The sequence below is a fragment of the Oncorhynchus clarkii genome, chromosome 17 (genome assembly GCF_045791955.1).
Source record: "Oncorhynchus clarkii lewisi isolate Uvic-CL-2024 chromosome 17, UVic_Ocla_1.0, whole genome shotgun sequence".
NCBI lineage: Eukaryota > Metazoa > Chordata > Actinopteri > Salmoniformes > Salmonidae > Oncorhynchus > Oncorhynchus clarkii.
The window spans coordinates 70,347,248-70,359,505 of NC_092163.1; the positions used below are offsets into that span (position 1 = coordinate 70,347,248).

General features: G+C 41.9%; 1 protein-coding gene across 5 annotated transcripts in view; it reads right to left on the reverse strand.

The window, feature by feature from the left end:
* LOC139371340 (sodium-coupled neutral amino acid transporter 3-like) overlaps positions 1-12,258 on the reverse strand; it is a 64,345-nt gene that overhangs the window by 29,016 nt on the left and 23,071 nt on the right. For 2 of the 5 annotated variants that reach the window (XM_071111685.1, XM_071111684.1), the window contains exons 2-5: positions 5,671-5,806; positions 1,610-1,785; positions 506-526; positions 207-288 (exon numbers count right to left, since the gene is read on the reverse strand). In XM_071111685.1, the coding sequence (XP_070967786.1) occupies positions 207-288; positions 506-526; positions 1,610-1,725 (219 nt within the window). In that variant the 5' untranslated portion in view covers positions 1,726-1,785; positions 5,671-5,806. The remainder of the gene's footprint in view (positions 1-206; positions 289-505; positions 527-1,609; positions 1,786-5,670; positions 5,807-12,258) is intronic. The other 3 variants (XM_071111683.1, XM_071111687.1, XM_071111686.1) reach the window with 3 other exon arrangements.

Genomic DNA, 12,258 nt, shown 5'->3' on the forward strand with positions numbered 1-12,258 from the left:
GGCAGGATGTTTTATCAGATTCCAATCACATAGTGTGTGCATCCCAAGTGGCACCCTATTCCCTATATAGTACACTTCTTTTGAACAAACCCCTATGGTCAAAAGTAGTGCACTACATAGGGAATAGGGTACCCACTTGGAACAAAGCCAGGGAGTGATGTTTGAGTTGAGGTACATGTGGAGGTAATGAAGTCAGCTACACTCACATCTGTGAAGCGCATGGGCTTCCTCCCATCTCCGTTGGGCAGAAACTCCTCATTCTCCAGGATGGCATCAGGATCATCAAACCTGGATGAAACAAAAAACCTTGTTACAATCGAAAGTCTCCAAAACCTGCAGCTTAAAATGGGGACACAAGCTACACAGACAGGAGGGAGTTAATTGTTAAAACAGTGTTAAAAATGCTTCACTTAAAGGATTGTTTGTGAGTAATGATTTGACATCGTCAGTAGGCCTACTAGGTAGAGATTGTCGGTGTGACGGTGTGTAGAAAGTAGAAACCTACCTGACGTTTTGAGTACCATTTCTGTGTTGGAAACAGAGCGTCCACGGGGCGTAGGAAGGACAGAAACAAGGCAAACATGCACTTAGAAACACAAACACCACTCAGGAAATCAGACGTCATTCCCGCTCTATAAACACTTCATACTCATTACTGATGTCATACACTTAGCACAAGGAGGACAGGACAAGCAAACACAATGTGCAATGGCAGAAATTGAAACAGAGTTTTATGAGGTCCTTGTATAAGACCTCTACTTCCCAAATGGCACCATATTCCCTTTATAGTGCACTGCTTTTGACCAGGGACGATAGGGAAAGTACCACAATATGTAGAGAACAGGGTGCCATTTGTGATACAAACAGTGTCTCTGTATTTGATGGTTAATTACCAGTGTTTGGAATAATGTGGATGAATATATTGTATTGACCGGTGACATTTACAGGCTTGGCTTTTGGCTTTTGGTTTCCACACAGGTAGATAGATGACAGCAACACATGGTACATTCACAAACTGTAACAACACAGGACAAAGCCATTACTCTCTCCAGTGTAAGGTACTGGAATAACGAGGGCTGGGCATAACACTGCATGCAGTGGGCAAAATAAATGTCACCACCCTTATATGACAGTAAGATCAAAGCATCCCTTCAAAAACAATTGGAATGGAATATACAATGTAATGTTTCGGTGGTATGCAGTAGAGGCAACAACATAAAAAAAATATAAACACCAGATAGGTGCAGTGAAATGTGTTGTTTTACAGGGACAACCCAAAGTAGGTTGGCGCCACTGGAGCAAATTAGGGTTAAGTGGCTTGCTCAAGCACACATTGAGAGGTTTTCATCTTTTCGGCTCAGGTATTCAAACCAGCAAACTTTGTAAAACTGGCCCAATGCTCTAACCGCTATAACCTGCCGCACCAATCAGGTGTAATCTGTGACTAAAGTCATTGTTTTGAGCCTAGTCTTTGGCCCTTCTCAGCTGCTCATCGGACAGAGATTTTTTATAGTTGTGGTAGTTGTTGAACAATTCAATAGTCTAACAACAATAATTGAGGTAGGTGTTCGAGCGGGGGGGGGGGGGGGGACAGGAGAAGTAAACTCACGTGTCTAATTCCTCTGCCATGGTCTTCATGGACACATACGCGTCATCTTCTAGGTCGTGACCTTTCCCATTGGGCGATTGTCCCAAGATGCTCATCTCTGATTGGTCTGGCTCCATGCTTTAAGCAGCAGTTATGATACACTGTGTGTGGTCCTCTCAGTCTGCTCCCTCAGGTGTCTAGAGCAGAGAGAGAAGGCATTTCATTGACACAGATCCCACAATTACTCCCCTATCTGTCTTGTTGTGTATCTACAGGATACAGTGCACGTGGTGACACTTGTATATGTATAAATAGGCATTCAGTTAAAAAAACATCCAACAATAAACTTCAACGGCTAGTCTCTCTCTGCTAATGACTGTGTGCATTTCGCTACACTCGCAATAACATCTGCTAACCATATGTATGTGACCAATAACATCTGCTAACCATATGTATGTGACCAATAACATCTGCTAACCATATGTATGTGACCAATAACATCTGCTAACCATATGTATGTGACCAATAACATCTGCTAACCATATGTATGTGACCAATAAAATTTGAATTTGATTTGTGGTGACTCATTTATTTACACAGTAAAACTGTCACTTCAACATCCAAGATCTGACCTGTTTCACACACTTGTTTATGGTATAAATTATTCTGAATCAACTCAAGCCACGAAACTATGCTTTTTGGGCAACTACAATACCAAGTAATGCAAATAGGTCCAAAGCATGGGGTCAAAGTTTGTGTGTTTGAGCCAACGTCACATCATCATTACACTGTTTGCTCAGGGTGTTCCACTCAGTGATGTCACAAGGCCTGCCAGCTTTTCAGAGCTGAGAACGGAGGTGGTTCAACTTAACCCTCAGTTCAGGTCCCACATAATGTTGTCACACAGACACTTTCCTCCCACGCCTAGCCTATGTACAGTGCCTTGCGAAAGTATTCGGCCCCCTTGAACTTTGCGACCTTTTGCCACATTTCAGGCTTCAAACATAAAGATATAAAACTGTATTTTTTTGTGAAGAATCAACAACAAGTGGGACACAATCATGAAGTGGAACGACATTTATTGGATATTTCAAACTTTTTTAACAAATCAAAAACTGAAAAATTGGGCGTGCAAAATTATTCAGCCCCCTTAAGTTAATACTTTGTAGCGCCACCTTTTGCTGCGATTACAGCTGTAAGTCGCTTGGGGTATGTCTCTATCAGTTTTGCACATCGAGAGACTGAACATTTTTCCCATTCCTCCTTGCAAAACAGCTCGAGCTCAGTGAGGTTGGATGGAGAGCATTTGTGAACAGCAGTTTTCAGTTCTTTCCACAGATTCTCGATTGGATTCAGGTCTGGACTTTGACTTGGCCATTCTAACACCTGGATATGTTTATTTTTGAACCATTCCATTGTAGATCTTGCTTTATGTTTTGGATCATTGTCTTGTTGGAAGACAAATCTCTGTCCCAGTCTCAGGTCTTTTGCAGACTCCATCAGGTTTTCTTCCAGAATGGTCCTGTATTTGGCTCCATCCATCTTCCCATCAATTTTAACCATCTTCCCTGTCCCTGCTGAAGAAAAGCAGGCCCAAACCATGATGCTGCCACCACCATGTTTGACAGTGGGGATGGTGTGTTCAGCTGTGTTGCTTTTACGCCAAACATAACGTTTTGCATTGTTGCCAAAAAGTTCAATTTTAGTTTCATCTGACCAGAGCACCTTCTTCCACATGTTTGGTGTGTTTCCCAGGTGGCTTGTGGCAAACTTTAAACAACACTTTTTATGGATATCTTTAAGAAATGGCTTTCTTGCCACTCTTCCATAAAGGCCAGATTTGTGCAATATACGACTGATTGTTGTCCTATGGACAGAGTCTCCCACCTCAGCTGTAGATCTCTGCAGTTCATCCAGAGTGATCATGGGCCTCTTGGCTGCATCTCTGATCAGTCTTCTCCTTGTATGAGCTGAAAGTTTAGAGGGACGGCCAGGTCTTGGTAGATTTGCAGTGGTCTGATACTCCTTCCATTTCAATATTATCGCTTGCACAGTGCTCCTTGGGATGTTTCAAGCTTGGGAAATCTTTTTGTATCCAAATCCGGCTTTAAACTTCTTCACAACAATATCTCGGACCTGCCTGGTGTGTTCCTTGTTCTTCATGATGCTCTCTGCGCTTTTAACGGACCTCTGAGACTATCACAGTGCAGGTGCATTTATACGGAGACTTGATTACACACAGGTGGATTGTATTTATCATCATTAGTCATTTAGGTCAACATTGGATCATTCAGAGATCCTCACTGAACTTCTGGAGAGAGTTTGCTGCACTGAAAGTAAAGGGGCTGAATAATTTTGCACGCCCAATTTTTCAGTTTTTGATTTGTTAAAAAAGTTTGAAATATCCAATAAATGTCGTTCCACTTCATGATTGTGTCCCACTTGTTGTTGATTCTTCACAAAAAAATACAGTTTTATATCTTTATGTTTGAAGCCTGAAATGTGGCAAAAGGTCGCAAAGTTCAAGGGGGCCGAATACTTTCGCAAGGCACTGTACACAAACTACACCAGCCACACATACCCTACCCAAGTAGCACATACCATGTTGGAATTTCATTACTTCAGCATAACATTTCCTACATGTTTCCTCGTGGTTCTATTTAGTAATGTTCTCAAATTGTTACAAGAACATTAAACTTTCCATAAAAACCACAAGAAAACTTTTGTAACGTCTAAGAATGTTATTTAAAAACATACATTCTGTTCTCAGTATCAGAACTCAGGATAAGACACAGGTGCAGACAGCTAGAGTCACAGATGTGTATTGACCCAAACGGGGCAGGCAAAAGTCAGGTCAAAGGTCCATAATCCAGGGCAGAGTCAATAAGATACAGAACAGCAGGCAGGCTCAGGACCGGCAGAGGTTCGTAAACAGGTCAGAGTCAGTCAGGCAGGCGCAGGACTCGGACAGACTGCTCAGACCAGACTGCTCAGACCAGACTGCTCAGACCAGACTGCTCAGACCAGACAAGACAAACTGGCAACAGACAAGCAGAGAACACAGGTATAAATACAATGGGGATAAAGAGGAAGATGGGCGACACCTGGAGGGGGGTGGAGACAAGCACAAAGACAGGTGAAACAGATCAGGGTGTGACACTCAGCATCAACAAAACTCTCTCTACACTACATCTTGTTAAGTGTGTGTAGGTGTGTTGGCCACACCTGATCTCAATGAGTGCTTGTTTCCTTTAAAATGGGGTCTGTCTGAATAGGCTAAAATAAACAGCTTTGTATGTGTAAAAAAACATGGCATGCTAGCTCCAGCCTTGTGGTGCAGTGGACTAATTCAATGGATGAGGACAAGGAAACCAGTTTCACTAGTTCAAATCTCACAAAAATAATTGTGTTGGCATGCTTAATGAAAACATTTCCATCTGTGCTTTAAACATTTTACCCAAAATAAGCTAACAGTGTAATTAAAATTATTATTGAAACATTCAGTGAAAGTTTTAAGGAAGTTATTAAAACACTCCAAATAACCTATAATTTCCATTCTCAGAGCCTTAATAAAACTTTCCAGGAAAATCTTCCAGGAAACAGATTAAAGCATTATCAGAAGCTCCCTGCAACCTAAATATAAATGTTCCAAGAACAGGCAAAATGTTCCCTACCGTTCTCAGAATGTTTAAAAAACGCTCCGTTTTCTGGTCAGGAAACATATGGCTTCGTTCCCACAACCAATGTGAAACCAAAAATATACGTTTGCACAACTTCCAAGGAACCAAATGTGCTAGCTGGATAGTAACGTGAATGGAACTATACAGAACAAAAATATAAACGCAACTTGCAAAAATGTCAACAATTTTACTGAGTCATAAGGAAATCAGTCAATTTAAATACATTTATTAGGCCCTAATCTATGGATTTCACACGACTGAGTGGGGGCGCAGCCATGGGTGGGCCTGGGAGGGCATAGGCCCACCCACTTGGGAGCCAGGCCAACACACTGGAGAGCCAGGCACAGACAATCAGAATGAGTTTTTCTCCACAAAAGGGCTTTATTACAGACAGAAATACACCTCAGTTTCATCAGCTGTCCAGGTGGCTGGTCTCAGATGATCCCGCTGGTGAAGAAGCCGGATGTGGAGGTCCTGGGCTGGCGTGGTCACACGTGGTCTGTGATTGTGAGCCCGGTTGGGCGTACTGCCAAATTCTCTAAAACGACATTGAAGGCAGCTTATGGTAGAGAAATGAACATTAAATTCTTTGGCAAAAGCTCTGGTGCACATTCCTGCAGTCAGCATACAAATTACACGCCCCCTTAAAACTTGAGACATCTGTGGCATTGTGTTGTGTGGCAAAACGGCACATTTTAGAATGGCCTTTTATTGTCCCCAGCACAAGGTGCACCTGTGTAATGATCATGCTGTATATTCAGCTTCTTGATATGCCAAACCTGTTCAGTGGATGGATTATATTGGCAAAGGAGAAATGCTCACTAACAGGGATGTAAACAAATTTGTGCACCAAATTTGAGAGAAATAAGCTTTTTGTGCATATGGAATATTTCTGGGATCTTTTATTTTAGCTCTTGAAACATGGGACCAAGACTTTACATGTTGCGTTTATATTTTTGTTCAGTATAGATACATCCTTAAGCTAACATAGCTGGTCATGTAACTGTAAATGTTTTGGGTTTTGACCATGGTCTGAAGGTATGGAGGTAAAGATGAGAGGTTGAGTTGGAGGGTAAGGAGATGGCGACGACTATGATATACGATCTCTATCTGAAAGGTCAACACACTAAACCTTCAGATTAATAATGTATGTGCGGGTGTTAACCTTTCTGCAGTGATGGTATAGTTACTCCCCACCAGGTTGCATGCCCTCAGTGACAACAATTCACCTCATTTCCAATTTCCTCTGTGATCTCAGAGGCTCACAAGGGGTCAGTTCCACAGACAGACAATGGGCAGTGTTGTTGTGATGGGAGCAGCTTCCTGAGTGAAGACAGCAGACAGCAGCCCCATTGTGTCACCACAACAAGTGTCCCCCTGCCTGCCAGAGTATCTTTAGTCGCAGCTCGCCACACAGCTGTTAATCAATCAACCACCACTCCAGTTTCAACAGTAAAATTACAATCTGTGATCAGGGAAGTCATGCACCCCAAAAATCTCAGGGGATGTGAGGATGGCTGGGGGGTGGTCCAGAGGGGGGGCTGGGCCCTCTGTCCGGAAGTTGGAGCAATTAGCATTTTTCGAACACCTCAAACAGCTTTTTCCTGCAATCTAGAGCCATAATCATTACGTGTAATTCTATGTCAAATGTGTATATTCTTCTGCACATCTAAGCATACTTCTTGAGCTGTCTGTATACCCCTGACTGGTGGTAATTTTTTTTAAGAAACAAAAAACTTTTCTGTATCTCTTCTAAAATCTGGGTGAAAGATTGAAAGGAATGTGAATCTTGTTCAGTACGTTTAATTATTACTTGCTTTTTTAAAGTCTATCAACCTTGTCAACAGGCATACCAGCTAAGATAGTTAGACAAGCTAGCTACTCTAACTTGATTTGATTTATTAGGATCCCCATTAGCCAATGCTAGTTTTACACATAACAAATAACAATTTACATACATTTAAAAACATGGACATGTAGTGTGTGTGTGTGTGTGTGTGTGCATCTATCACAGGCCTGGGCAACTCCAGTCCTCAAGGGGCCTGATTGGTGTCACACTTTTGCCCCAGCTAACCCACCTGACAACAATAATCAAGTAATCATGATCTTCAATTTAGATAGCAATTAGTTTAAATCAGCTGTGTTTGCCAGGGATAGGGGAAAAGTGACACTGTGTACATTGTACAACACCGTGAGGTGTTTAAACTTGTTTTTTTTAAACCAGGTTTGCTGTTCACTTGTGTTACATTCCCACAAGACAAAAATAAAATGTCTCTCACAGCAAAGGGAACTAACAAAGAAAATCACTTTAACAACCAAAACAAAAAGGGGTTCAAAAGGGGTTCTGAAAGGCGCCAATGTATGTACCCACTGAAAGATGGCAAAGCCACTAGTAAAGGGTTCTTAAAGACACCCTCCATGGATGCCCACTAGGTTAGCTAATATATACTGAATAAAAATATAAACGCGACATGTAAAGTGTTGTTCTTGTTCCATGAGCTGAAACAAAAGATCCCAGAAATGTTCCATACGCACAGAAAGCTTATTTCTTAAAAATGTTGTGCACACATTTCTTTACATCCCTGTTAGTGAGCATTTTTTCTTTGCCAAGATAATACATCCACCGGACAGGTGGATCAAGAAGCTGATTAAACAGTAGGATCATTATACAGGTGTACCTTGTGCTGGGGACAATAAAAGGCCACTCTAAAATGTGCAGTTTAGTCAAACAACACAATACTACAGATGTCTCAAGTTGAGAGAACATGCAATTGGCATGCTGACTGCAGGAATGTCCACCAGAGTTGTTGCCAGAGAATTAATTGTTAATTTCACAACCATAATACGCATTCAACATCATATTAAAGAATTTGGCAGTGCGTCAAATTTTGAAAAATGAGCAAGAAATATCACATCACATTGCATAGCTGGGTGCCAGCAGCGTTTTGCATGCGCAACAGCTTGGAGCAGACATTTCCTCTCTCTCTTCTATTGAAGAAGCTACAGTCCCGGTTGAAATATTATCGATTATATATTGTAAAAACAACCTGAGGATTGATTATAAAAAAAAGTTTGACATGTTTCTACGAACATTACGGACACTATTTGGAATTTGTGTCGGCGATGTAGTGACCGCTCGAGCCTGTGGATTTCTGAACATAACGCGCCAACCAAATGGAGGTATTTTGGATATAAAAATAATCTTTATGGAACAAAAGGAACATTTATTGTGGAACTGGGAGTCTCGTGAGTGCAAACATCCGAAGATCAAAGGTAAGCGATTCATTTTATTGCTTTTCTGACTTTCGTGACCAATCTACTTGGCTGCTAGCTGTTTGTAATATTTTGTCTGCTGAGAGATATGTCCTTACATCAGGGGTGTCAAAGTCAAATGGACGGAGGGCCAAATAAAAAAATCAGCTACAAGACGAGGGCCGGACTGTTCGAATGTTCATTGAAAAAATTTTAAATGACGCATATAGTCTAGTGAACCTAATTGAACCTACTGAAAACCTAACAAATATATTACAATATGATCAGATAAATAAAGCAATATTTTCTTATGGCTCTGTCAGTAATCTTTAATTTTCAACAGACACAAAAGACAAATTTCCTTTATATAAATATCCCCATAACATGAACATTAAATGAAAGAAACCGGTATTCAAGGCACCATCAGTAGACTATATTTTCTATTTTAGCAAAAGTGGGCTAAATTTACTTCAAAGAAAAAACAATAATAGCAATTTTCTATCATCCACTCAACTGAAATATTTTTAAAATATAATTGGATTGAAATACAAAAAAATAAAGTGCAAAAATCTATTAATCAAAAACAACACTTTGTTTAAGGAGAAGTAACATGCAGTGAAAACAAATATTAAATTTTAACTTTTAAACTTGAACTGAGTAAAAACTCTAAATATGTGATTGCACAGTAATGTTCACTTGTTTGAGGTTGAGGGTGATACTTGGTGGTGTCCCATCTTTTCCACAAGTTCATCAATGTTTGGGGTAAGGCTCTGAGCTGAAGAAATCCTCAGAATTGAGTGGAGGTGTTCAGCAGTAAGTCGACTTCTGTGTGATGTTTTGTTCAGGTTCATCAAAGAAAACAGTTGTTCACACAGGTATGTGCTGCCAAACATAGACAACGTTTGAGCAGCCTGGATGCGCAGCTGGGGCATTGTGCCGGGGAGGAAACGGGCGAACTCCGCAGCACCCACTGCCGCATATTTTGCCCTCAGTGCATCATTGCATTGGAGGTCAATCAACTCCATTTGGAGGTTTGGTGGTGAGCTTTCCACGTCAACAGCAAATGGGTTACCGAGCAGTTCCAACCTGCTTTTTTGTGCTTCAAAGTCAGCAAATCGGCGTCGAAAGTCAGCGGCAAGCATACCTATTTTATCAGCCAACTGTGTGCTCGGGAACGCACTGGTAGAGAGCTTCTCTTTCATGGTCTGGCAGCTGGGAAAGTGGCTCAAATTTTCTTTCCGCATCTGCGTCTCCCACAGAGTCAGTTTGGTTTTAAATGCCTTCACTGTACTGTACATATCAGAGATGACACGATCCCGACCCTGCAGCTGCAAGTTTATTGCATTCAGATGACTCGTAATGTCACACAGAAAAGCCATTTCACACAGAAACATTTCGTCTCGGAGTTGTGTTGTGTCTTTCCCTTTGCTGTCCAAGAACAGACAAATCTCCTCACGAAGCTCGAAACATCTTTGAAGCACCTTTCCCTGGCTTAGCCATCGCACCTCTGTGTGATAAGGCAAATCACCATGCTCCGTTTCTAACTCCGTCAGAAATGCCTTGAACTGGCGGTGATTCAAACCTTTGGCTCTGATAAAGTTAACTGTGCGCGTGATGATGCTCATTACATGCTCCATTTTCAAGGCTTTACCGCACAACGCTTCCTGGTGTATGATACAATGATAAGCTGTCAGCTCACCTGTCGCGTTTTCCTCTTGCATCTTTTCCCGTATCTTCGCCACCAGTCCGCTCCTGTGTCCACACATCGCAGGTGCTCCGTCGGTTGTCAAACCCACGAGTTTTTCCCAAGGCAGCTCCATCTCATTTACACATCTTGACACCTCTTCATACAAATCATGCCCCGTAGTTGTGCCATGCATAGGACGTAAAGCCAAAAACTCCTCTGTCACGCTTAGGTTGGAGTCCACTCCGCGGATGAAAATTGACAACTGGGCAATGTCAGAAATGTCGGTGCTCTCATCCACAGCCAAGGAATATGCAATAAAATCTTTTCCCTTTTTCACAAGCTGCTCTTTTAGATTGATGGACAACTGGTCTACTCTCTCGGCAATGGTGTTTCTGCTCAGACTCACATTTAAAAAGAGTTGCCTTTTTTCTGGGCAAACTTCGTCACAAACTTTAATCATGCAGTTTTTGATGAAATCCCCCTCCGTAAATGGCCGGGCTGATTTAGCGATCTCTTCTGCCAAAATAAAACTGGCCTTGACAGCAGCCTGGCCTTGTGATTTGGCTTTTTTGAACAGAGCCTGTCGAGATTTGAGGCCTCGTTTTAATTCCTCTGCCTTTTGTAGCCTTTGTTCCATGTCCATATTCTTGTTTTTGTCCGCGTGTTTCGTTTCATAATGTCGTCTCAGATTATACTCTTTCAGTACCGCCACACTTTCTCCACACAGAAGACACACAGGTTTTCCAGCTACCTTCGTGAACATATACTCCGACTCCCACCTTGTTTGAAACCCCCGGTTCTCAGTATCCACCTTCCGTTTTGCCATTTTTGATGGGTATCTGAAAGTTAATTTTACTGTGATGCTGACGACTGCTGTGCCAATAAATATTGAAATGAAGCAGCCTACTGCTCGGTGCGTCACCTTTGCATTGTGGGAAATGTAGTATTGGTGCGTGTAAAAGATCTGCGGGCTGCCGGCTTGCTGCGGGCCGGTTCTAATAATAAATCAAGATCATCCCAGGGGCCGTAAAAAACCTTCTTGCGGGCCGGATGTGGCCCGCGGGCCTTGACTCTGACATATGTGCCTTACATAAACGCTTGGTATGCTTTCGCCAAAAAGCTTTACTGAAATCTGACACGCCAGGTGGATTAACAACAAGCTAAGCTGTGTTTTGCTATATTGCACTTGTGATTTCATGAAAATTTTAAAAAATTTGTAATTTAATTTGAATTTGGAGCTCTACAAATCAGCAGATGTTGACGAAAATGATCCCTGCCCCTGATTGGAACCATACCAGGCTAAATACAGAAACACAAAACATAGAATGCCCACCCCAGCCCTAGGGTGGAATGCCCACCCCAGACCTGACCAAACCAAAATAGAGATAAAAAAGGAACTAAGGTCAGGAAGCGACAAATTGACATAATTTGAGTCATTTGGAGGTGTTCCTGTGGATATATTTCAAGGCCTACCTTCAAACTCAGTGCCTCTTTGCTTGACCTCATGGGAAAATCAAAAGAAATCAGCCAAGACCTCAGAAAAAAAATTGTAGACCTCCACAAGTCTGGTTCATCCTTGGAAGCAATTTCCAAACGCCTGAAAGTACCACGTTCATCTGTACAAACAATAGTATGCAAGTATAAACACCATGGGTCCACGCAGGCGTCATACCGCTCAGGAAGGAGATGAGTTCTGTCTCATAGAGATGAACGCACCTTGGTGCGAAAAGTGCAAATCAATCCCAGAACAACATAGCAAAGGACCCTGTGAAGATGCTGGAGGAAACAGGTACAAAAGTATCTATATCCACAGTAAAACGAGTCCTATATTGACATAACCTGAAAGGTCGCTCAGCATGGAAGAAGCCAATGCTCCAAAACCGCCATAAAAAAGCCAGACTACGATCTTCAAATGCACATGGGGACAAAGATCGTACTTTTTGGAGAAATGTCCTCTCGTCCGATGAAACAAAAATAGAACTGTTTGGCCATAATGTCCATCGTTATGTTTGGAGGAAAAGGGGGAGACTTGCAAGCCAAAGAACACCAAC